Here is a 27,113-nt window from a genome sequence, read left to right on the forward strand (position 1 = left end):
TGTTGTCCTTAATGTTTTTTACCTCTAGAAATATTGCATGCAGTGTTTTTATTTTATCTCTGTTATATTACCGGTACAGTGCATTATTCTTCAGCTATTTAGAGTGAGACAAGTGTATGTGTGTACACAGTTCAAGGATAGTAGTGACATATAGTTGTATTAGGATAGTTGTGCACTTGTTACAAGTTATAATGGTATTGGTACCTCGGAGGTTAACATTTAAAACCTGTTTTTCGCGGGCTTTTTTAGCAGAAATATGCAGGCTCAGACCACAGCTCCCCACTCCAAGACGAAGCGCTGATTCGAGCGTGAAACGCGTTGAGGGGGAGACTGTGGTGTAGCCTGTTGTTTGTTTGTGAGTGGAATAAAGTTTTTTCAAATCAACCGGAAGTGCCCTGGATTCTGTCACAGGTTGTGGCGCCGGATTCCCTTCTCTCCCATGTGGGGGGGGGGGGGGGGAAAGTAGGGGTGGGGGGAAGGGGGGGAGAAGGCAGGGGCAGGGGGGGAAAGGCAGGGGCAGGGGTGGGGGGGAAGGCAGGGGCGGGAAAGGCAGGGGTGGGGGGGGGGGTTTAGAAGGCAGGGGCAGGAGGGGGGGGGAAAGGCAGGGGTGGGGGGGGGAAGGGGGGGTTTCACTGTGTGCATCAGTGTGTCTGTCACTGTGTGTGTGTCACTGTGTTTATGTCGGGGGGAGGCAAAAACGGAGCTGGGGGGAGGCAAAAACGGAGCTGGGGGGAGGCAAAAACGGAGCTGGGGGGGGGCAAACACAGACCTGGGGAGGCAAAAAAACAGAGCTGGGTTGGGCAAAAACGGAGCTGGGGGGGCAAAAACGGAGCTCGGGGGGCAAAAACGGAGGTGGGGGGCAAAAACTGAGCTGGGGGGGGCAGAAACTGAGCTGGGGGGGGAAAATACTCACATGTCACAGTTAAGCCCCCTCCCAGCAGCAGCAGCAACAGGCGGCGCCACCACCACCAAGGAGCATTTCCTCACCTCAGGCAGCAGGGTGGCCGGGGGTTGAGGACCCCTGGGTAAGAGCGCACCGGCCAATGAGAGCCTTGAGGGTTGGGACACACGGGGGTGGGGGGGTGAGACACACCGGCCAATGAGAGCCGTGGGCGGGCGGACCGACGGACCAATGAAATTGTCTACAGACACTCAAAACCACGATTTTCAGTTTTATATATATTGGAAGATAATGCAAGAATATCCGAAAATAATGTGACGTAAACCCCTATGCTAATGAGCTAATGACGCTAATGCATTAACTCAGGGAAATAACGTGTGTTTATTTTAGGTAACGTTACATTATTTGTTACAATTTAAAGGAGCTTAGTGAATGTAGGCTATAATGAGTTAAGCAATGAGCATAGTCACTGAGCTATCACTCATTCATTCACTGTAGGCTGACAATGTGAACTGAATGTGCCACCAGTAAAAAGACCACAACACTGCATAATCATCACATGTCCTGTCCAGGTCCAATATTGTCCTACTTTTTGCTCCTTAACTTATTTTTGTGCCCCAGAATGGTGTAATTATCTCCAACACCTGCATTCTTTGGCATCTGCAGTGTTGGTATTTTTGTCATGGACCAATCTCTTACATTACTTATAGGAGATAGAATCTACATGCTGATTATCATTTTGTAAGTAATCATGTGCAGAAGTAAAAGAGTCCTACACTATATATATTAATCACTGTTCTAGAGGTCTACAGCTGCTTATTAGCCTACTAAGTTATCTGTTTTAGCATAATAAATGGCTTGTATTACCATATAGGACAATTTATCAGGTGTCCCTGTTGCCCTAGACACTGTATATTGGGAGACTCATACGACTGTCACAATAACATTAATGGGACACTTTTATAGAAAAAACGTCTAAATGAGTTGACATTGTTGGAGAGACTTCCATCATCCATGTTCTGATCAATGCATACAAGTTTCATCTTGGGTATATAGAAGGCTCTTTTTATTAGTTAAAGCATAGTGGCTATTGACTGTGATTGAACCACACTGCCTTTCATATTTTCATGTTATTAAGCGTGTTGATTGTCTTGTGTAATAGATGTGAAATACTGCGTTTTGGTTATCTGTGCGTTCCAAGGGAGGCAGATGAGTAATGGATTTTAGGACTTGGATAAGGGGTATAGTACCACGGTGTTGAATTGAATGGCACTTACCACGGGATCAAACTCCAATACCCCTTATCAGAACTTAGTGAATTTCCCCCTAGATAAGGGAAGAAGTGGCAAATACATACTATAACTGAATTTCAGAACGTGGTCTAAGATAGATGTAAATTTTGCCTGGTTTCCTATCACAAAACACAACAAATTGGTGTTACTACTTTCACTGACCCATAGTAAAAAAAATCTCTGCTCCTTCCAGGCAATTTGTGCAACAAAAATTATGCAAGCACATAACCAGGAGCTGTTTTTTTATCGTTTAACCAAAAGAAGTGATGTACTTTTTGTATTATAAAATAAATACAGATATAGCCAATATTGTTGCAATGCTTGGCATCCTCCCATTGGTGTAATGGCGTGATAGCCTCACCCTCTTCTGGCACGCAGCTGATTTAAACTTGTGGTGCGTTCTGTATGTCTCACTGCTGTGCGCCAAATGTTGCAATAACATTGGATACATATGTAAATGTGGGCCGTTCTAAACTGATTGTTTTGTTGATAATATCAAAAAGAATAGTGCAAAACTGCTGGTGTTATTAAACCATATTATAAAAAATAATCAAAGTAATAGGAAAGAGCTAATGTTTCCTGGAAATCCCGTCCAAAGGGCTATTGCTCTTCTGTGCATTTTCATTGAGATGGATGTTTGCAGAATAAAAACCATGTAACAATGTTGCAATGTATTCCTTCATAGTGTAGCAAGGTGATTTGCACAAGAGGTAATATAACTGTATGGGATTTAGGTGGTGTTGAATTCCCACTGAAAATGGACTATATTTATCTTCCTAATGATCTGTGTTCCTTTTAATATTATTTCTATTTACTAAGATGAGCATATCATTTATTGCTAAATTCTTTAACAAAAATCAAGCCAACTAATGAAGACATCACAACAGGAGGTATAAGGTATCTTGAACGTCCATCAGTGTTGGAGGTGCATAATGCAGAGCAATGTGCTTTAAGTGCCTTCACCACTGAAAGGGTTCAAATAAGCCTTGTGCAGTGACGGTGGTCTTGTAAAAACACATATTTTGGCTAAAACGCTGCTTACCCTTGTGTGTGAATGTATACAGTTTCATTGCTTTGTATGTAAGAGCATCAGTTTTGTTATGGCTATGTCACAGCTTCTTGTTTCCTGGCTCAGGGGACTCTGGGCTTGAGTCCAAGTCACTGATAGCCTCCTTATTGGTGAACGCTGCAGCATGTGTTACGCTGTGCCTTGGCTTCACAGGGGCCAGCTCAGACAAAAGAATATTGTCACTTTCCACGAGAGTTGCCTTGTCCATATTTTCATCACTGTCTTTGGCCACCACAGCATCAAGGATGTCTAACTTTGGTGGTAATGACCCCTTTTCAAACAGGTACTTGGCTAAGTAAGAAACAGCTATATTTGATAACAAGGAGGTTAACATGGAAAGAGTTTTGAAAGGGAATCTTTGCAAATATATGTTGTTTTTATCTGGATAGCAGCCAGGGTAGCAGACAAACGCTTGTAGGTATAGATACGGTTCTCCTCCACTTATTCTTAGTAATAGCCCGAGCACATATCCTGCCACGGAGCCATAAGTGTTGGTTCCTTTGATAAAAAGGACACAGAGTAGCTGAGGGAAGATGATAATGTAGACAAGATCAGAGCTGAGATACCATAGTCCATACACTGACTTTGCCAGTAGTGCCATGGCTGTTGCTGCTGCTCCAAATAGAAGTATAGTGATTCTCATGACCCAGACGATTTCCCTGTCTGATGCCTGTGGAATATTATCAGGTTTAAGTTTTATTTTGAAAAGAAATACAACATTGCCTCATATCATTCATGCATATATATGTGCTGAATTTATTTTAAAACAAAATTCAGGTTGCCTATTGACTGCCATAGTAGCTCATCATGCCCAGATTATATGGGCATGATGTACCACTGTGCCAATCAATGCTTAGAGGGTGGGTGTAGTCACCGTAGGGAGGGTGTTAGACCACATAGGTGGGTAGCTGAGGAGGGGGTTAACCCCTTAATTACTATAGCGGTTACTAACTGCTATGGTGTTTAAGGGGTTAGGGGCCATTAGTTTGTATTTTTTATTGTACTGCTCCAGACCACGGAGGACATGGATGCAGAGGACAGTGATGAGGATGGCCTTTATCCTGGCAGGGGTAAGTAGAAGTTTTATTTACTTTATGCTGGCTGGATAATGTTTTATTTCAAATGGGCAAATGAGCTGTTATCCATATCTGGGTAAAAGTAATTTTGCTCATTACTGTACTGTATGTGTTGGGGGGAGGGGGCTGTTGGCGGAAGAGGAGGTGGGTAGTAGGGTTGTTGTGTTTTTTAATGTTATTTGGGGGTTGAGGGATTTGGTGAAGGGGAGTAGGTACGCCAAGGGTGCCTAGTTAGGCCTCTCGGGTGGGTAGCAGAAGTGGTTACCCCATCATTACCATAGCCGTTCCAACCGCTATGGTAGTGAAGGGTTTAACTCCTCCCGCAACTTACACGGCAGGCCTAAACACCCACCCTTGGGCAACTAACCCCTTCATCCACCCCCTCTGCCCCAATAAACAGGGTACTAACGTTTAACCACTACATTGCCTTAGTGGCTAGCCACTAAGGTAATGAAGTTTATTTTTATTTGAATACTAGTATAGAGAGCAGGGGGTCTTCGCAGCTGAACCGCATTGATTTCAGGTCCAGGGACCCCTAGCATCCCGAGATACAGGCCTCGTTATGGGGTACCGGTATCCCTTTGCAATGTTTAAATATCCTGCGTCATGTGACCGGGACATTTAAACGCATAGAAGATACCGGCACCCTATACCAGGGCCTGTAATTTGGGAAGCAGGGGGTCCCCAGACCCGGGCAGTATTAGCATTTTCCTACCTCATGGTTTGAGATGGTTTCGATTGTTTCTGAATACCGTGATAACACATATGACAAACAGTTCGGCAGGAACATGCCACACAGTTTGAGATAGCAGCAAAGTTATCAAAGCTACTAGAATAGTAGTGTGTATCAAACCCACAAATTAACATTATTTCAAGAAAACTTACATTTTGTCTGAATGAGAGCTGATAAATATTCCGTGCAAACATGGAACTGGCTGATAAGATGGAAGAGTCAGCTGATGACATCACAGCAGCAGATACAGCACCAAGGCCGAAGAAAGAAATGTAAGGAGGACACAGGTACTGCAGTACAATGGGTAAAATCATATCTGCTTCATGCCTGGTCTGCGGACCTGGTGAACCATATGTAGTCTGGTTCCAATCTGAAAACATACCAGATTTTAGTAACTGACCTGTTGCATGCTAGTAATCAGTTCCACCCACTCATGGCTTCACATTCTAGAGTTTAGTTTGAAATCATAGTGAAAAAAATATTGTACTCTAAGTCCAAGGTATTGTAACAAGCATCCCAGGTTTGAGCTAATTACAGTATGTTTAAAAGATCATTGTATGTGCCAGGGTATCAGCAGAAAGATGACCTTGTTATAACAGGCTTAAGCCCAATTAATAAAAACTGTCATTAGAATGTAAATAACGTAATAACTCTGTGTTCAATATATATGTCAATAAAACAATCAAGGTAATTTATACCAAATAATGGACTTTTATGGTTTTCTTATGTTTGCTGCCATGTTCTGCATGTCTCTGCTGTGCAACCTACTCATTTAGAGTTCTGCATGTCTCTGCTGTGCACTTACTCATTCAGAGTTCTGCATGTCTCTGCTGTGCAACTTACTCACAGTGCACTGCATGTCTCTGCTGTGCAACCAACTCATTCAGAGTTCTGCATTTCTCTGCTGTGCAACCTACTCATTGTGTCCTGCATCACTCTGCTATGCAACCTACTCATTCAGTTGTAGCCAGGTCCCCTTACCCTACCTCCGTTGCGGGTGCAGGGGATGAGAGGCTACTGCAGGGGCGACCGGGGCGACAGTGCTCCTCGGCGGGACCCCGGACAGGGCATCGCCATCTTGTTTTATGCCGCGCATGCGCAGAAGAAGTTGCATCAAGTGCGGCGGCCATCTTACTACACCCTGCGCATGCGCAGGAGACCCAGCAGCGGTGGCCATTTCAGCCAAAGCACCGACATGTGAACTACAAGTCCCAGCAGCCCCTGGGGCAAAGACAACATGACGCGCAACAGCGAATAGGGCTGCAAGGTTGCCCTTCAGCAAGATACAATTTTGTGTGCTAGGAGAGCAACGCCAGTTGGAGCAGGGATGCAGAAGAGGATGGTAGGGTCTGAGTGTCAGTGGCACCCAGATTAGGCCAGATCAACCCCTTTAAGCCCCAGCTGGGCCCCCAACTCACCAATAGATTGAGGCTGCTACAGGGAAGCCCATAGTTAGGGACATTCCCCAGTAGCTGCCTATAGTTAGGTTATATCACCGTGAGACGCCACGCGGTGATTGTGGCTGGTGGTCTGGGACCAGATCACCTGTATTGAGAGAGGCTCTTAAAGGTGAGACACTCCTAACGGAGATCACACAATGCAGAGGCGGACACCATCGTGGATGACAACGTTGCTGTATCAGCGGATTCCTGTTGCTAAGTCGGCCGCACCGAGTACTGGAGTACTCGGCAGGTACCTCAACTACGTGCACCAACACTCCAAGGGTTAGCACTATCTCCTACACTTTTGGGTGGGTCCTGATATTGGGGGAAAAGGACATCAGTGTACATAGCACCCTATGTACTTTGGGGACACTCATTGGTGCTACGGGGCTTGGCCTATTATACTGTGTGGTACAGGGTACTGTTATAGTGTGTTCAGTAAAGGTTGTTATTATTATATACCTGAGTGTGTGTATTATTGGTATTGTTCCTGTAAGGGGCTTATCCCACCACGTAGGGATCCCTTGCAGGTGGAGGTGCTGCACCAAGATGAACCGGAATAACCCCAGGCTCCCAGTGACAGAGGCTTAGGACTCCTGGTTGCCAACAGGTAATAGCAGCATTGGTAGTTCCTTCCCTGGTACTGAGGAAAAAGGGCTACACAGTGTTCTGCATGTCTCTGCTGTGCAACCTACTCATTCAGTGTTCTGCATGTCTCTGCTGTGCAACCTACTCATTCAGTGTTCTGCATCTCTCTGCTGTACAACCTACTCATTCAGTGTTCTGCATCCCTCTGCTGTGCAACCTACTCATCAGTGTTCTGTATCTCTCTGCCGTGCAACTTACTCATTCAGTGTTCTGCATCCCTCTGCTGTGCAACCTACTCATTCAGTGTTCTGCATCCCTCTGCTGTGCAACCTACTCATTCAGTGTTCTGCACCCCTGTGCTGTACAACCTACTCATTCATTGTTCTGCATCCCTCTGCTGTGCAACCTACTCATTCAGAATTCTGCATGTCTCTACTGTACAACCTACTCATTCAGTGTTCTGCATGTCTCTGCTGTGCAACCTACTCATTCAGTGTTCTGCACCTCTCTGGTGTGCAACATACTCCTTCATTGTTCTGCATACCTCTGCTGTGCAACCTACTCGTTCAGTGTTCTGCATCTCTCTGCTCTGCAACCTACTCATTCAGTGTTCTGCATGTCTCTGCTGTGCCACCTACTCATTCAGTGGTCTGCATGTCTCTGCTGTACAAACTACTCATTCAGTGTTCTGCATGTCTCTGCTGTGCAACCTACTCATTCAGTGTTCTGCATATCTCTGCTGTGCAACCTACTCATTCAGTGTTCTGCATATCTCTGCTGTGCAAACTATTCATTTAGTGTTCTCCATCTTTCTGCTGTGCAACCTGCTCATTCAGTGTTCTGCATGTCTCTGCTGTGCAACCTACTCAATCAGCATTTTACATCTCTCTGCTGTGCAACCTGCTCTTTCAGTGTTCTGCATGTCCCTGCTGTGCAACATACTCATTCAGTAATCTGCATGTCTCTGCTGTGCAACCTACTCATTCAGTTTTCTGCATGTCTCTGCTGTGCAAGATACTCATACTGTACAGTATTCTGCATGTTTCTGCTGTGCAACCTACTCATTCAGTTTTCTGCATGTCTCTGCTGTGCAACCTACTCATTCAGTGTTCTGCATGTCTCTGCTGTGCAACCTACTCATTCAGTGTTCTGCTTGTCTCTGCTGTGCAACCTACTCAATCAGCATTTTACATCTCTCTGCTGTGCAACCTGCTCTTCCAGTGTTCTGCATGTCCCTGCTGTGCAACCTACTCATTCAGTAATCTGCATGTCTCTGCTGTGCAACCTACTCATTGTGTTCTGCATGTCTCTTCTGTGCAACCTACTCATTCAGCGTTCTGCATATCTCTGCTGTGCAACCTACTCATTCAGTTTTCTGCATATTTCTGGATGGAGTGCTCTGCTTGGTGTCCCCTAACTTGGATTTATTTAAACTCACCTCCCTAATTTAGTGCACGTTATTTATTTTACAGTGCACTTTGACAAGTTTTATTTTATATTTTAGTTTCACCGGATTTTCTTTGTACCCGTTGGATCACCAACGAGTATTTTTTTTCATCTGATCAGCCGGCTTTGCCGGCCAATCAGTTCGACACTGGTCCAAAATAGGCTGTGCAACCTACTCATTCAGTGTTCTGCCTGTTTCTGCTGTGCAACCTACTCATTCAGTGTTCTGCATGTCTCTGCTGTGCAACCTACCCATTTAGTGTTCTGCATGTCTCTGCTGTGCAATCTACTCATTCAGTGTTCTGCATGTTTCTGCTGTGCAACCTACTCATTCAATGTTCTGCATGTCTCTGAGGTGCAACCTACTCATTCAGTGTTCTGTATCTCTCTGCTGTGCACCCTACTCATTCAGTGTTCTGCATGTTTCTGCTGGGCAACCTACTCATTCAGTGTTCTGCATGTTTCTGCTGGGCAACCTACTCATTCAGTGTTCTGCATGTTTCTGCTGGGCAACCTACTCATTCAGTGTTCTGCATGTTTCTGCTGTGCAACCTACTCATTCAGTGTTCTGCATGTTTCTGCTGTGCAACATACTTATTCAGTGTTCTGTATGTCTCTGCTGTGCAACCTACTCATTCAGTGTTCTGCATGTTTCTGCTGTGCAACATACTCATTCAGTGTTCTGCATATCTCTGCTGTGCAAACTATTCATTCAGTGTTCTGCATGTTTCTGCTGTGCAACCTACTCATTCAGTGTTCTGCATGTCTCTGCTGTGCAACCTACTCATTCAGTGTTCTGTATCTTTCTGCTGTGCAACTTACTCATTCAGTGTTCTGCATGTCCCTGCTGTGCAACTTACTCATTCAGTGTTGTTATTTATGACAATTGATAACAGTAGGAATGGTGGTTTAGGAAGGTGTGATTTTGATATGATTGAAGACAGAGTTTCTTTAGCAGTGATGTATGTCCAGTGTTAGACTTTGCTGCTTAATAATTTAGTAACCTTGTATCTTCAAGTGATCTATGGATTGTTGCACGTTATGTGAAATCCTAGGTACATTAGAAGTTCAATGTATACCTCTTTTAAATATACTTTACAGATGTAGCAGACATTATTGCACCCGTTACGCAATGTAAGTACTATTGAAAACAAGTGTTAAGGAAATAACACACGTTTTATTTAACATATTATTTTGTGATTTAACTCATGTTAATGGGGGCTATAACGTCTGCTACATCTGTAGGTGAAAAGCAGGAGGACTATGTTGCTGATCCGAGTAAACAAACTACTTTCTCTTTGGAATTGTTTTGAACATTTTTACATATTTTTCTATATTTATCCAAATGCTAACACATATTAAACACTTTACAATCTGTCTAATAAATTTTGAGAAAGAATTGTTAAATGTCCATGCTAAATCTTTGATGTGACCAGCAGACATAGTTACAAGCAGGGCTCGACAAATGCACTCGCCCCCTGCCTGAGGAGACTGCATTTCACCCGCTGGTGAGAGTTACTGGCGGCGTGATGTAGCTTCTCCCGGCATTCTCCTACTTCTCTCCCTTCAATTCACAGCATTCTCCTGCAGCTTTCGTGAAAATGGCCACGTGGCGTCAAATGAGGCTGTTTTGCCATGACATCAAACGTTAAGTGACATCATGCTGTGTCAAGTTGTCATGGCAACTTGACGTCGTGACATCACTTAGCATCTTGTTGTCACGGCAATGCAGCATCATTTGACGCCGCACACCCATCTTTACGGGAGCAGCAGCGGAGACACGGAAGTTGCTGGGGAAAAGTCAGGAGAATGCCAGGAGACGCCGCACCACGCCACCGATAGCATTTGTGAGGAGGTAAAATGAGGGGGTGAGAGTGACATTTTTGGAGGCGAGTGTATTTTTGAATTTGTCGAGCCCTGGTTACAAGGATAGTTAGACTTTTTGATTCCGCCGATTTGCATTTTGCACTGTGCTGGAATGGAAATGGCAGCTCTATGCAAACGTATATTTTCATATGTAACATGCCCAGTGTTATCTCTTGCTTGTTTCATGTTTACAATTACAATGGAATTAAAAAAGAGTTCTAATGAGAAATCAGGAGAAATGTGTTACATGAGATTTGATTTGTAACATTATCTCCATTCAATTTTTTGTAATACTGTATGAGCCCACGTGAATAGCAGGCACAGTTTTCACATACTTGTGGATGCTCCTATGGCGCCAATAAGCACAGAGGGAATTGCCATCACTAAACAACCAAAGGCAGCTAAGATGGAGAGTACTTGAGCGTAGGTAGCAGAAGAAGCAGAAAGTACCCGCTGGAAATAAGCCTGCCAAGGGACACCTCCCAGTACCTGCAAATAAAAATATTCAGTAGATACTTGCACCTGGGTAACAGCTCTTTTAATGATTACACAAGTGCTACTAGTGGCATTTTTAACCTATTTGATCATGAACACTTGATATTTCTACAATATTTTGTGAAGACAGCTGTGCAAATAATCTATACTTAATGAGCATATACATAAAACAGGAATATCTGTGAAGTGTCTGTGGAGTTAATAATGGAGATGAATTGGAGGTGAAGATTACAAGAAGAACTTGACTCTGCCCTTCAACAGCAACTCTGCAACTGTGAAAATTTGACTTTTTAAATGCTCTGACAATTCGTACACATCTATAGACTCAGTTTATAAACTGCTTAATCTTCAGTGCTAGACTGCCCTGCCAGACCTGATTTATACACCTGCTCTTTCACCTCCTACTCCTCATCTCCTCCAATACCTGGGAACTCTGTCCTCCCTCCTCTCTCCCTGCATCTCATTATACCCTCCCTATTGCGTTTTCTGTTTGCTGTTTCAGCACTCCTTCGTAAACGCTTCTGTTCTCTTCCCCACCTACCTCCACCTAAGCTTGTGCCTATACACTGCCCAACTATTTACACACCTCTTTCCTAATAACTTCTACCCCCCTCAATAATATCTCTCATATCTCTCATATCCCTGGACCCAGCCTGTACACACAAGCTCTTGCCCATGCCTCTCTTCCATCTCTTTCCATGCTAATAGTGTTAACCCCTCTAAGTTAATACCAACCAACCTTAAAACTCATCTTGCAAAAGAAGCATCCCAATAGCCTGCACTCATGGCTACTGTCCCACACCCACAGTCACTCCTACCAACCATGGGGGCCAAGCGCTGCCATCTACTGGACTTTTTCCCTCACCTGCTGTCTCTGTAAGTCTCCCAACATATCACTTAGATTGTAAGTTCTCCGGGACAGGGATCTCCTTTCCTGCTGTCTGACTTTGCTGCGCTTATCGTATAATTATAATTCCCTGTACTGTATTATCTTTGTAAGGCGCCGAGTACACTGTCCGCGCTATATAAACAAAGATATACATACGTACTGTACATGCATCTCAAAAGTTAAACTACTATATATAAAAGGATGTTTTCACCATGTTATAAAAACTGAAAATATAACTTGATATTGATATAAAATGAGTATAAAAATGCAACAGGATGGAAAGCTCCGTTACCTATATTGCTGATGAAAAAGCTACAGAAGCAACACAATGCATGTTTGCCGGCCCTTTCAACACAGAAGGCAAACATAAATCTCATGAGCAATAAAAAGAATGGACACTGGACGTTCATAAAAATATTACGTATTTGTACTCATTGGTACTTACAGTTGCAACATCATATCTCATTAAAATATGCTTAAAATTAATAGCATGTCTAAAAACAAGCTGTACATGTTCAAACACAGTTTGTATTGTAATTTATTATTTGTTAAATAAAACCGTGAGAAGAATGCTCTATGTATTTTTATAGTGAGATTTCCAAAACCAATTCTTGAGTGAAATTTAGTGTTAAGTTGTGTGTGCTTTCCCCATCACATGCCGAAGGGCACAGATATTGTTTGATACTGTAGGTTATATTTAGATTCAACATCTACAATATACAAGCAAACTGTCTAATTATTCTTATACAGTCACTGTAATAATGTCAAGTTTTCTAGTTGGCAATAGAGCTAGATGATGTACAGTAGTAAAACATTCATAATTCCTTCTACAATGTACGTATTACTCTAGCAGTTGTAATGCATTGGATTCAATCGGGAGGGATTTTTAAGAATCCAATCCGTGGATTCCACAATCCGTTATCGGATTGTTGAAAATCCGGCCACAGATTATTACTCTGCCATGCGGATTGTCAGGGATAATTAAAAAAAAAATCCAGAAAAGACGAATCAACCTATTTGAGACTGATCCAAGGAAATGTCGTCCATCTCTGCTAAATTTGAGCTTTGAATCTGTGTTTTTAAATCCTTTTGACAATTGTCCAAATTAGACTGGCTGCAAAGCAGACTTTTATTTTAACCAGTAAAAAGCAACAGGGATGATAATGGAAGCAGCAACACAAGTAAATAACACTTAGAAGAAAAGGTGGTCTAGATACAGGCAGTTACGGAGTAATTTCTAGTGCAACAAATTCTGTATTCATTCTTCAAAGAATAATTCGACATTTCTAACTTGACCAATTAAATACACAGCTTTGAAGAACGTATTAAATGGGTGAAGCATTGCCTACCAGTAACAGGAAACTGTCAATCCATGACCAGATATCGGCACTCTGTATACTGCCTAGCCATGGCTCCTGGTAGACTTCTTTCACAGCAGTCACGCTAATGTCTGTAACTGCTGGATGAATCAATGCAAAAGGTACACTGACCCACTGCAATATGAGACAAAGGGTCATGTATTAAATCATTTTAATACACGTCATCATTTTGTTTCAGCTTCATACAGTACAACATTAGATAAACTAATTGGTGTGAAAAACTCTAGATGGAGACACGGAGCACACAAAATGCTTGGACAATGAAAATCTTTGAACACATTTTCTTTAATAAAATGTAACTTTTTTTTAAATCAAGTTATATTTGTCTTTCTCCTATTCTAGTATATATAATCTAGTTTGGCTCTAATAATTGTATCTAACATAATGTTCAGCTATGCCAGCATATTTTATAAGAGTTAGGGGGAAAATGTTCAGCAATTGCATCATTTTAATAATGCAAAATCCATAAGTGTAATACAAATGAACTGTGTAAGTAACTGAAAAAGTATACAAATTGGGTATGGGTTTTAAATTATGTACATCAATTGGTATCAATTTTCTGACTTCTACACTGGCTGATTTATACATCAGAAAAGTGTTATTTGTTTATGTTTTGCAAGATATAATTAGAGATACTCACCAGACCCACAAAGATGCAGAAGAGTTGAAGAACATCAGTGTAGGCAACAGCATAGAGCCCCCCAACAAGTGTATACAAAGTGGCAATTAGGGCAGAAACTATCACTGAAATGTTGATGTTAGCATCCACTATCACACTCATGGTGGCACCTAATGAGCAAATGTGATACATTTTAATTTCAATGCTTTTACGTGTTGTTTCTCAGGGGCAAAAATATACATACTGTACAGTATTTTCGATTATGTGGCACATGAGCCTGGAGCAATAAACTTTCAATAATAAAAATAGTGCATTTTATATGTTGGTGGATTATAAATAAATGATAAAAATAATAGTATATACTCAATAACGCATCACCGCTATTACATTTACTAGTGAATCATACAGTATGTATTACCTAATGTTTAGTTATTACTATCATCTTACAACTGAAAGTAGTGAGTTCTTTGTAAGCAGAGAACAACATCACAAACACTTCTTTGGGAGAAACACATAGGGCCTCATGCAGAGAGGAACGTTATTTAATGTGAAAACGGCAAGAAAATAGCCACAGAATTGGAGCAAGTTATGGTCGTATGCAGAAAGCTGTGTTACCTAATTTTTCTGATGAGATTCAAAATTGCCAAGTTTTTCTGGCTAGATTGAACTCACTATAATATAGGGCAGAATGGCGAGTTGCAGTGCATCTATGCTACCTGCATACCACCCTATTTTAACATGGCGAATTTACCAATCTCTCCACGTGTTTGGCAATTTTTAAAGTAAAGAAACCTGCTGTGGAGAATTTTATGAATCTCTCCATGTTCTCTGCAGGAGAAGCTTCTCTGGGAAGTATTTTCTCCAAAATATGGTGCTATTTCCCTTCTCTATCCTCTCTGCATAAGCCCCATAGATACGGTTGTCTTCTCTAAATGCTCAATAATCCAATATCTATAGGAAGCACTAAAATACATTGTTACTTCTCAATTGTGTCAATTGCTATCAAAGGATTTTTTAATTTGATGAACGTTGTAAATCTGTTTTTGTTTGCAATACGTACTTCCTTTACTTTCTATTAACAGGTAATAAATAATTATTGTATTAGGTTAGGTTTGAAGAAAGTCTATACTAAATAGATTAACACTGCAAATAATCTCAGAACTGAAGAAATCCATGTTAGAGTGTAAGTGATGGACTATGTTGGTTTACAATAATTCTAATTCATAGACATTTTATTTCTAAATATTTGTGTACTGTAACATAATAGTAATAATAATAATCTAAAACTGAGAGTAGTGACTGAAAGAAAGAAATACATTTGATACAAAATAGCAACAACCTACAGTACAGTATTACCAACTCTTATACGATCTCATTAAAAAAAGGGAATTACAATGGACTAATGCATCCAGTGGATTACAATCTATGTTAAAAGCAACTACTTTTTTGCACATCTGAAAAGGTATAGAAAAAAAGAGAGTGAACATCAATGACAATTAGTAAACATTGTTAATATATATTTATATATAGAATTGGAAAAGGAGTTAAAGTATCTCTGGTTTTACATTATCATCAAAGCTGTAACCAACTGGTTCTATTCCAGAAAATGCCTTGTGCTGCCAGGAGGCCATTTAACTGAATGAGTCTTAGGCCGCGTCCATAGTCCATGCGATGCAAACAAAAGGCCGTACCTCAATGAGGAAGACCATAGAGCGTGCGACTGCGCGCGCAGAAACGCAACCGTGCATGCGATTCCTGGGCAGAAAAAAATTATTTGATTTTGTCACACGACGGCCGGGTCATGTGAGTGGTTCAGCCAATGAGGGCTCACGTTACGTTATGGGCACGCCTCCAACAAGCCTGCCCATCTCAACTCCCCCTCCCCATCCCGCAGGCCACGGATCGCCTCTGCCACGCGACACCATGCGCTCCATCGCGCGTGCCTGCGCTATGGCTTGACCTTAAAGTGTTTTCTGACGTGGGAAGGTGTATTATGGAATAGAGATGCTTAATAAATATGGACCTCAGAGGTTTCAGTCAAAAACACTGTCTACGGTCTATCTGACATCACTATGTGTGACGCAGGGATCAGGGCCAGCTCTGTCAGGGGCAGCGTGAGGAGATCCTCAAATGCCACAATAGAGGGGATTAACAACCTTAGGCCTAGATGACGCCAGCACAAGTTTGACACGAGTGTGTGCACCTCTAGTATCAGTTTACTTAAAAGGGATATTATGGGCAGTTTAGGTGTAGGCCAAAAAGTTTTTATGTAAGATGTGGACTTGGGTCCATAATAGAGAGAACTTGTGGCGATGCAGCCACATGTGAGCAATGTGGCAGGTTGGCAACCTCATAAACAGTTATTACAGTACAGTGCACGGTACGCAGCTGTGTACATAGGATTTTTACAGACACAGTCCCTGCCCAGATGAGATTACAATCTATGATTTTGGTGCCTGGGGACTAGGAGAAAAAGTGACTTGCCCCAGGTCACAAGGAGCTGACACGGGGAATTGAACCAGGTTCCCCTGTTTCAAACTCAGTGTCACTGTTTACAGTCAGTGGCACTTATTCTGTAAAGTGTGATAAGCGCAGATGACGTGCTATCACATGAAAATCCCAATTCAAGTTAAAGGGACTTTTTATGTAATAGCACGTCATCTGCGCGTATAACACCTTACAGAATAAGAGCCAGTGTCTTTACTCACTGAGCCACACACTGTAGGTACCACCTTTCAAGTAATTTATAGGTATTATATTTGATTATCATGCAGATTGAGTGCTCAGTTGCAGCTTTCCATATCTCTTCCCAATCCTCAAGACCCAGAGAATTAAAGTTGTAGCTTATGTCTACATTTCTGGGAGCCATGAGGAGGGAGAATAGGTTGATACATTATGGAAAGAGGAGAAGATCTGTACATGTGTTTAAAAATGTAGGAGGAGCAGCGTAAATAGGTAGTAATCTGAATGTTGCAAAGCTTCACACATATGATGAATTCCTTTTGAGGGATATTTTTCTTCTCTGATTGAGTCATATAATTTCTCTTTGTCCCCACTCCCCCGGATAAAAAGCCAAAGATATTTACCACAGATATAATGTATCACTATGAAAAGCTGTATCCTAAAAAGGTGAAAGTAAACAGCTTCCCACGGCTTCACATCTAATCAGATCACAGCTGGAAATAACAGTGAATTGTGTTTATTAGAACAAATTAAGACTGCCCTCAAGCAAGGGAATACTTGACAGCAAACCAGACTACACAGGGCAAGATCACTTGAATCAAATCGAAGTGGCTTTCCTATAGGGGTAACGGGAACAAAACACATTTAGATTTGTTTAATTGGTGGGCACACTAGGGATCAAATCAGAGGAAACTCTCAGAAACCAAATAATAAACATTTAAAATGTTAATCTGCACTGCTTGATTTTTGTTTCTCTTTACATTTTATCAATTGGGGGATTTCTCTCCAATCGGGAGAGCCTCACCTATGGTGAAAGCTTCATCCGTTCTCTCTGCATGACCGTAGTATAACAACAAGCAACCTCACTACCATCAACCTAATAAATAATGAGAATGTCATGGGCTCAAGTCATATCATTGCTGGGACAAACCTTGATAGTTTGTTCCGCGAGGGAAAGAAAAGGGTTGGTTTAATGGAAAAGGAGGAAAGATTTTGGGGGGAGGTTAAGAAATGACAACGCGTGGAAATAGTCCTACAGTATATGCGCTACATATGAGGTGTTTTTGTCACTGCCAATATTTCCGAAAACGATAAATGAGAATGTATATGTTCATATTGACTTAGTTTGACCACAAATGTAGAAGTTTTTTCAGGGCAGAAAAAAAATACTGTGAAGTCTTACACAGAAATGACCTTACTATCTCTGAATTGATATTCATGCCAAATTCCCTAACAGCAGTAAGCAATCTGCCTCATTCATTATACTCCATACAGACATGATGTTGACATCATCTCTTAGTAGACAGTTTCTACTTCTTTCAGCATTTCAAAGGTGCACTCCCACTTACCAGGTACACAAAACATGTAATGTAATGTTTATTCATTGAAATATATAACTATGTAAGTTACATATAAGAAACAAAGCTTCATTTCAAGCACTAAAGAGCCTCTTACCATGATGTCACACATAAAATTATTATTAACATGGTCAGCTCTTCTGAACCTACAGCATATCAGCTGATAAAAATTCCTCCTAGTTCATCTAGCCCCTTAGCATTAAAGTGTAAAAGGACAGTATTTTGCTCCAATGTTGTCTTGCTTGTAACAGTGAGTTCTTGAAGGAGTGGTTATATTATTCATTTGGGTGACTCATTCCATAGACCTAGTTGGACATTACCTGAACTTGACATATATTGCACAGAGTTTATCTACTAACAGACAGAACACATGCTGTATAAGGAAACGTTTAAACAGTGTTTTTTTATGCAATACAGTGAAACAATATTCAAGACTTGAATACTTTGGGAATGGAAACAAGTGTGTGAAATATATACAGTCAATATTTATACAAAAGACAGCATTTTGTTGTTGACTGAGTACGTTCCTTAAAAAGAGAAAGTAAATTGACATCCCTGATGGGTTATATTCTATAAAAGCCTTACCTAGAGCAGAGAGTATTGCAGCAGCCCAGAACATCTCCCCCATAAGAGCAGGCACAAAGAGCATCCCTCCCATTCGCTTTCCATAGATCTGTTGGAATGGGTCCAGCATGGTTACATAGCCCCTTGATCGCATGGGCTTGGCAAAGAATAGACCACCTGAAACAATAAGTATGAACAGTAACTACAATAAAAGCACAGAAAATCAAAGGATTCTTAAACATCCGTATTTTTTTTTAGGGGAAATTATATCCACCATGTATTTGTCAGGTGAAAACAAAGATAAACAGAGATCCTTGAATTACTACACAGAAAAAATGTGGGTTGACCTCAGCACCCAAACGAAAGACCCACACTAGAGCCAGTTACTATAATACTTTATATGTTTTAAAAAAAATCTTATTTCAAGCAGTACTTTATAATACAGATATTGATTTCAGACAGTGATTTATGTCACAAGACCCTTTACACAATAATAATTATAATACAAACATGTAACAGAAAAGAAGTCAAAGTAATACTCATTCACAGGGTAGATGCAGAGAATGTGCGCAGAGAACAAGGTAATAACATGTATGGACGTATCAATACAGTAAAAGCTCAAGGGGGGCTACTGATAAAAGGGTCACTTCCTCTGGCTTGTGCCCATGAATCCAGAGCGGAATGCGGTCGTTTTCTTTCTATATTGCGGATGTTAGCTCTAACAACATAGTGATAGATCCTCAGAAGGTTGCAAATTTTTTAACGTTCAATTGAACGTTTCCATTTCTGTAACGCATAGCCCCAAAAGTGCTTAGCATAACGATGTCCTTTCATTTTGCTTAAAAATAATGGACCCTTAAATTTGAATGGACTCATATGCAAATCATATGGTAATGAGCAGTTTACCTAACAACGGAGATCCTCTGACCCAGTAGTGTAGCTAGACATGCCCGGGCCCCGGGCAAGATTTTTTTCAGGGCGCAATTATAAGTAAACGTATTCCGTAGATTCAGGAGAAAAATTTGCATCGATTTAAATTGGAGGATATCTCTCCTCAACATCTGTCCTCAGCTCTCTCTCCTCCTCATCATCATCCCTCATCATCTCTCTCCCCCATCTCCAGCTCTCTCCCCCTCCTCCAGTTCTCTCCCCCTCTTCCTCCATGCCTACCTGTGGGACAGGGTGGTGATAGAGGCAGGCAGGGGGAGATGATGGTATGCGCCGGTGGCTGAGGAGGGCCACCAGAGTGAAGCAGAGTAGCAGCTGGCAGAGGAGTTAGGGCTTGACCCAGCTGCCTACATAGCAGACGCTGCACGGATGAGAGCCCTCCCCTCAATGGCGCCGGGCCCGCTGCGAGGGGGGGGGCAGCGCTGAGGCAAGAGCTGCTCCTGCTCTCAAAAGAATTGAGAGCAGGACTCGCGTCGAGCGATACGGCACGCCCCCCGGCGGTTCAGCCAATGAGGGCGAACCTGCCAGGTGAAGTCAGGGCCGCACCCCCGTCACTCCCCCGCCAAGCCCCCCCCCCCCCGGTCTCTCTTCCTGCAGCTCCCTGCAGACCAGGTAATCGGCTGCATGCGCCGCCTTTATCGCGGGCGCGTGTTGCAGCTGAGTTACCAGGGCCTTAGCCTTAGGAGTTGCATGGAGACAGAGCAGAACAGCCAGGGAGGAGCGCATCACTCTGGCGTCTCGCCACACCACCGCATACTATTATCTCCCCCGCCTGCCTCTATCTGGGGTACAAGAGAGAGAGATGGTCAACAGGGTTGCCGACAAAGGGAGAGAGTGGGACCCTAAGTGCGTGGGACCACAGGCTGTGTCTGGGCTGCCCGGGCTATAGCTACAACCCTGTAGACCTCTGTTAATGTTAGCAGATGATAACAAGGCTACGATATTTAGCGCCTTCTAAAAGCGGCCGCTACTCACATCCAGGCCCTGATTATCATTGAGTTATTTCTTGGAATAGCCTAAAAGCAATGTAATGAGTATGGGTCTTAACCCTTTCATTATAAAAACATTACAAAAATATATATTATGGACAGGGACGGGTTTGGACATCGGGACACTGGACAAATGGCCGGTGGGCCAGTGGGTCCATTGGGATGTGCCACAGCATGCCCGCACCACTGGACCACAGCATGCCTGCATGCCCAATGTGGGCCACTGCTGCACTATTCATCACAGTTACAGAGGCCCAGCGCTCTTCCCCACAGCAATGAAACTGATTTCTGTGGGGAGAATGTGTGGCCTCTCTAAGAGAGCATCCCTCTTCCATCGATGCCGCGAGAGGAGGGCCGGTAGGTAAGTGAAATGCCCGACTCACATTTCACTTCCATTCCGCCCCTCATTATGGATCATATAAAAGTCTGAAACACATAATAAATTATATCATGGTTTTTAGTGATTAAAATGATATACAGTATTTGCATGAACTAATATGGTATATAATGTAAAAATGTATACGTGTACAATAATATACATTCATACATACCTCAACAATATTAATTTATATTAATGTACAATTACATTTAATGAATCATGGACATCCTTCATTTATTTTAATTGTACATAAATATAAATGAAATATTAATTAAAGCTTGACCAATGTGTGCAGTGTATTTGAAAACGCAGGTAACATACTGTAACAATGGTGGTTTGGTTAACAGACTTTATTTTTGCATATGTTTAGCTTTGAGGATCCGTATTAAATGAAGGGAAAATAATGTCCGTTACTTAATTTGGTAACTTAACGTTATTTGTCCTTATTTACCACACTTCTCAGGATCTACCCCATAGTTATTAGGCTTTCTATTTCTCCTCTCAGAGCCATCCGTGCAGTGAGTGGAAGTAGCACATTATCTGCATTATTTTTCCACGTTTAGACGCGAATCTACCCTGTGGACGAGTATTACTTTTTTTTTAACTTAAGTTTTTATTAGTTTTCTTCCAATAGTTGTGGGGGAGGGAGGATAAATAAGAAAATGGTAGTCAACTCTAACAAGAGTAAACAAAAGACAGCACTCGATGGTAAATGAAAAATAAGACCTGAAATCAGATAAAAAGCAGCACAAACAAGACCAATGTTTCAGACCTCGTAGGGACTCTGCCCTGAGGAAGGTCCCTACGAGGACCAAAAAGTTGGTCTTGTTTGTGCTGCTGTTTATCTGATTACAGGTCTTATTTTTCATTTACCACCGAGTGCTGTCTTTTGTTTACTCTTGTTAGCGTTGACTACCATTTTCTTATATATATATATATATATATATATATATATATATATATTATATATATATATATATATATATATACAGTGGTTGACAAATCACCAAAAAATCTACTCGCCACACAAAAAAATCTACTCGCCACCTAGTACCAAACGTGTGCTGCTTGGGCCAATATTTACTCGCCCGGGGGTTAAATCCACTCGACCGGGGCGAGCAAATGTATAGGTTTGTCGAACACTGTATATATATATATATATATTCAAACCACAGTTACAATGTATTTCAATTCATTTGTATTTCTCTCACTTTTTAATTCCAGAAAAATGATAATAATGATAATAATAATATTTCCAGAACTACAGAACAATAATAATATTTGTGAAGTCTCATTGGTCACAAAGATTAACCATGCAGTTAAACACATTCAAATTAATCGGATTTGCGTTTTGATTTCTTGCCAATAAGATTGCCATTACGTCTTTCAAAAATTACAGGGCAGGTTTGAAAGAAACCAGCACACAGCTCTTGAAGGTTTCAAGAGCTTATTTAAGTAAGTGCTGCATTCTCAAAGGAGCTGGGACTGGTGATACGCAGTTATTAAATTAGCCTTTCCATCTCCCCTCTATTTGTATTCCTTCACTCTCAATTGATTGAGAATATCCACCAGTAGTTTCGACGGAGAAGAAAAATTGATGTTCAAGATGTAATTCCGCCTTACCTACAATCAGACTGAGAGCATAGCCAATGGGTGCCTGTGCCCAAGCCAGGCCATAATCTGAAACATACACTGCTTCTGCTGTCCCATTGATGTATCCTCCTCCAACCCAGGTCGCTAGAAAATGAAATTGCAAATTAAATTGGAAAAAAAAAACTGCAAGAAACAACCATCGTCTGGGACATAAATCACAATGCAAATATGTAACGATCAAATCTCTGTCGCTCCATTGTACCGCGGTGCGGAATATGTTATCATTACAAATAAACAATAATAATGATGATAATGCCCACAGCCAAAGATATGCAGTAATACAGGCGGTGAAATCACTAACAGAGCACCGCCAATGTCTTTCCTAACATAACTAGAAATAAATAAATACTGATTTACATGCTTTTTTTTTACTTGATTACATGTCATAATGTACAGTGCAGTAGCAAAAATATGCACATTTTTTAATATGATACATTATAAGTATTTGGCAAATAAACAACTCAAAAGTTCAAAATGAAGACACATTTGCTTGACTCTCATGGCTATAAACAATCCAATAGTTTTCTATGCTTAAGAGATTGGTTAATAGTCTACTCGAAAGTCAAATGTATAACAAGCAATGTTACTTTTAAACAAAGCTAATGACAGATTGGTTACAGAAACAGTGAGCCAGTCAGCTATTTCTTTTATCATTAACGTGTAAATATGGGAAAATGTGTCAGATTAAAACAATTTCTCAAGCCAGAAATGCAAACATACATTTTCTCTGATGCTAAAAAGAAAGACTGGGACATAGAAAAGTAATAAAGGAAGAAATGAAGGAAGTAAATTGAATAGAGAAAACAACAAAAAAGACAAAGATGGAAAGAACAAATGAAACGAAGTATATGTTTTTTATGTTTACTATGATACACAAACTACCCATGTTAAAGAAAACAAGTACAGTACAAGAAAAACTAATTCGATAAACAATATGAAATAATTACAAATATAGTATTTGCTTCATATAGCTATACACTATTCTTTATTCCCCAAAATTATGTTTTTAAATTTAGAGAAGAAAAAGAAATAGGGTAAATAAATCACTGGTTTTTTTTTACCCTGGATAACTGAACCAAGCTCAACTATCTACCATTTGCTGTTGATATTTTATTCTAATATAAAAAAAAAAAACATTTATATACAAATGCACAGTGCCTTCCTTTTGTATGGCTCATATATTTTCCCAATGTGAACCTTTTTCGTATACTGTAACATTTTCAAACCAATCACATACATAAATTGATAAATCAAGCTCTAAATACGGCAATCAATTAAATATTGTATCTGCAGTACATACTGTATGCTAGACATGCAGTGCATTTGTTTCCCAAGTTTAAAGAGGGGGATTATTAGTCTCTACCTGTTGTTAGCATTTACCAGCATGGGGGCTGGAGCTAAGGGTGCGGGGGTGCTGCTACCCGCCCCCCCACCCCCTTCCACATGGGTTTATACATTTGTATATTATAGTAATGTGTGTGTGTTACTGTTTCCGTATGTACAGCAACCCCACCCAAAAAATACTTCCTGCAGCCCTGCTTACCAGTCATAGTAAATGCGCCTACGAGCAGCCCTATATCTCTGCCGCCCACAATAATCCCTTCTCGAGGATCTCCATCTCCACGAGAGTTTTTGGTTCTCCAAGCAGCCCAGATACCCACGAAAAGAATAGCCAGGTAGAAAATGATGATAGCCACTAGCCCCTCCACGTTGAAAGCCATCTTCTTCTCCCAGAGATCAGACCGGGTGACTGTGTGACTATTTCATCAGGTACTCTAGGGACGTCAAAGAAAGCTTCATGCATGGATTCCTATCAGGGGACAGACCCATGTACATTTAAGGTTTTAGACATGTGCTTCTTTTGGTCACCATGTTAATTTAGCGTGTGTGTGTGTGTGTGTGTGTGTGTAAACACACACACACACACACACACACACACACACACACACACACACACACACACACACACACACACACACACACACACACACACACACACACACACACACACACACACACTCTTTTAACAAAACATATGGTTAGCCCCTTCACAACAAATGGGGTATAACCTCTGGCAACGTAGGGTTAACAGCCCACGAAACACAAATTTGGATAATCTCTGCAGATACTAATAAAAACAAAACAAAGCAACCACCTGTACATGGCATGCTGATTGCTGAAGCCGAATACAGATGTGTATCTTCAACTCAACTTCTAACTGGAATCCATCAACCTGCCTCTTACTCGCAGCACAATGTAATATACCTGTCTGATTTTATCACATCAGGTTGGATGATCTTTTATATTTCCTAATTTTCAAGTGAAAGATTAAAAAAAAAAGGAATCCCCTGTGTTCACAAGATCTGGCACCAGAAGATGGTGATCCATGCTGTTCCCTTGTGAGATGCTTTGTACTGTCAGGGTGTGTCATTTGTGTCTGATACGGAAACCCCATGCCATGCAAGTTACAGCTTTTAGAAGCGTTTTTTGCAATGCAAGGGTTACATCAACACAAATACAGTAATTAAAGCATCAACTATGTGCAGTGTTACAAAAACCGTTCACACTATTAACTGACACTAACTCTATCCACTGGCTGTGACAACTATAAAAGTTGTACCTGCTGTCAGTATCTCCTGAGTTTCCCAGGCACATTGCTTTTGTAACAAAGCTGCATCTTCAGTTAGTTCAAATGAAGTAATGTACTCACATCAGACACAGATTTGGCAGGAGATTAAAGGGCTCTTGCAAATAATAACACCGTCCACCTGCTTCTGCTGCATCCAGATCATACTACAGGCACTCTCCCCTGAGCCGTCACTGCAAGCTCTGCACACCCTCTTCTTTAGAGGCAGGCGCACAGTTTCCCTGCTGCTTCTCAGCTCTCGATTCCACTTCCATTGAAGTAGAAAGAGAATCCACCCACAGAGAACCAGCACTCTGCTTCCCTCTCTTTAAAGGCGCAGTCAAACCATGCAAGGGCTGTCACAACACCTAATAGCTAAGGCTATTTGATTTAATTATATATATACTACGTGTCTCTGTTTGTATTTATAAATTTGTACCATACACAAAAAGCGCATACTACCTCAAGTCATGATATTTTCCAAGCTAATTCATCTATTAACATACATCTATAAATTGACATAGAATTGGTACTAAACCTCCAATCACAATTAAACTGCCCTGTCCCTAATTTCCCTGTTGGAAGTCATACAGTATGTGAGGAGTACAGATAGGGCAAGTTTTATTTTACCTACTGATAACGCTGAATAGCGTGTTAAAACACAGAATAATTACAGAGTTTACATGTGATTCAATGGCAGTGATAATGCAGAATATCACAGGATATCACACCATAATGAGACAGCGTGAGCAATAACCATTGCTACATCTGTACCTGTCTCTAGTGTCTGTGTAAAGAAGATGAGGTGCAAGTGTTTGGTTACTTTAGATGTGGGTAAAAAAGGTGAATATCCTTTCTTCCTGTGGGTGGAGGAGAGGTGGCTGTGTTCAGTTGCAGGGGTGACATGATGTGCACCTACTCCTGTATCTCTGGGGAAAGGGTGGATATCCCTCGTATTCTGTTTGGAGATATCCACCCCATCTGGGCCACCAGCTTAATGCATCAATACTGCCAAGATGTTACATAATATCCATCCAAGCAACAGTCGTGCAGCCATTCCCTACAATGAAGCAGCCTATCCTCTTACCTGTGGAGATGTTTACAGACTGTTCCCACAATGGCTTTGTCCTCCTCCCAAATCTCAATTGCAGTCCCTAATTTTGAAGCTATATATTTTTTATCATTCGTTCTTTGTACTTATTTTCTTTCTGCAATTGATACGGGGTCTCATTGATGCCGGTCTTTATTTCATTCACATAAATTCCTTATAAAGCAGGGTGATAGTTCGTCAGAGCTCAGATGTTGGACGTCAGAACGTGTAGCAGTAAGTGGAGATGAACGAATGAATAATGCCTGGCAGAGGATCATAGGGGGAAGGGAACAGATGAATGACAGAGATAAAGAAAAGGATGAGGTGGGGATGAAAATAGGGAGGGGCATCAGAGGCTTAAAATAAAACATACCTCAGGACTTCTATTTCCACTCCTCCATGACTTTTAATGAATCTACTTTAAATGACGCACGTAAGCACTGCAGCACAAGCCCTCTGCCATCTGATTGATGGACAAGGTTTTTTTTTCTCAATGGTTCTCCCACTGCTGCAGTTTTCAGGTCTGCTGCTAAATACAACTGATTGATTGTTTGCATTGGTGAAAACAGATGTAGGGGAGAGGTTGCAACTGCACTTATTGTAGCCCAATTCTCTTAAAAGTATTGAGACACTTAATAAAATCAATATTGAATAACATATAAAAGTCAAGCCAGAAACACGAATACATTGGGGCTGTGACGTTAGGGGTAGCCAGTCTCCATAATAAAGGTGAAGCCCGACTGGTTACCCCTGAAAACCATGGGTCGCCGGTAGATTAGCAGCACCATAAGCTGGGGACACTGTGTGTAATGTAACCCTTAATGTCGTTTAATAAACCTGGGATTTCGGGAGTAGGAGTTTAGGGGTGGGTATTTGGGAAAATTTGAAAATGTGCTTAAAACTTGTGTACAAGGTTGGGGGGCCAAAAATACAATTTTTTCTCCCAAGTTTACCCACAGACCACATCTGGTCTGCGGGTATGCATACGCATATTGTCCCCACTTTATTTTCCCTTTAAAATATTGTATT

General features: G+C 41.4%; 1 protein-coding gene across 3 annotated transcripts; it reads right to left on the reverse strand.

Moving 5' to 3' along the window:
* Positions 1-932: 932 nt before the first annotated feature.
* SLC5A7 (solute carrier family 5 member 7) lies at positions 933-26,111 on the reverse strand. Of its 3 annotated transcripts, none has more exons than XM_075590347.1 (9): positions 26,082-26,111; positions 23,912-24,143; positions 22,339-22,452; positions 18,421-18,576; positions 13,817-13,965; positions 13,147-13,290; positions 10,749-10,902; positions 5,224-5,441; positions 933-3,932 (listed from the first exon to the last, which is right to left on the reverse strand). In XM_075590347.1, exons 2-9 carry the CDS (start codon positions 24,087-24,089, stop codon positions 3,303-3,305), a joined length of 1,743 nt encoding a protein of 580 aa, XP_075446462.1. In that variant the 5' UTR covers positions 24,090-24,143; positions 26,082-26,111; the 3' UTR covers positions 933-3,302. The 3 variants fall into 3 exon arrangements, with proteins under 3 accessions (XP_075446462.1, XP_075446461.1, XP_075446459.1); XM_075590346.1 differs by lacking the exon at positions 26,082-26,111 and adding an exon at positions 25,079-25,278; XM_075590344.1 differs by lacking the exon at positions 26,082-26,111 and adding an exon at positions 25,079-25,278 and having other exon boundaries at positions 934-3,932; positions 23,912-24,178.
* Between the last annotated feature and the right edge of the window lie 1,002 nt (positions 26,112-27,113).

The sequence above is a fragment of the Ascaphus truei genome, chromosome 3 (genome assembly GCF_040206685.1).
Source record: "Ascaphus truei isolate aAscTru1 chromosome 3, aAscTru1.hap1, whole genome shotgun sequence".
Taxonomy (NCBI): domain Eukaryota; kingdom Metazoa; phylum Chordata; class Amphibia; order Anura; family Ascaphidae; genus Ascaphus; species Ascaphus truei.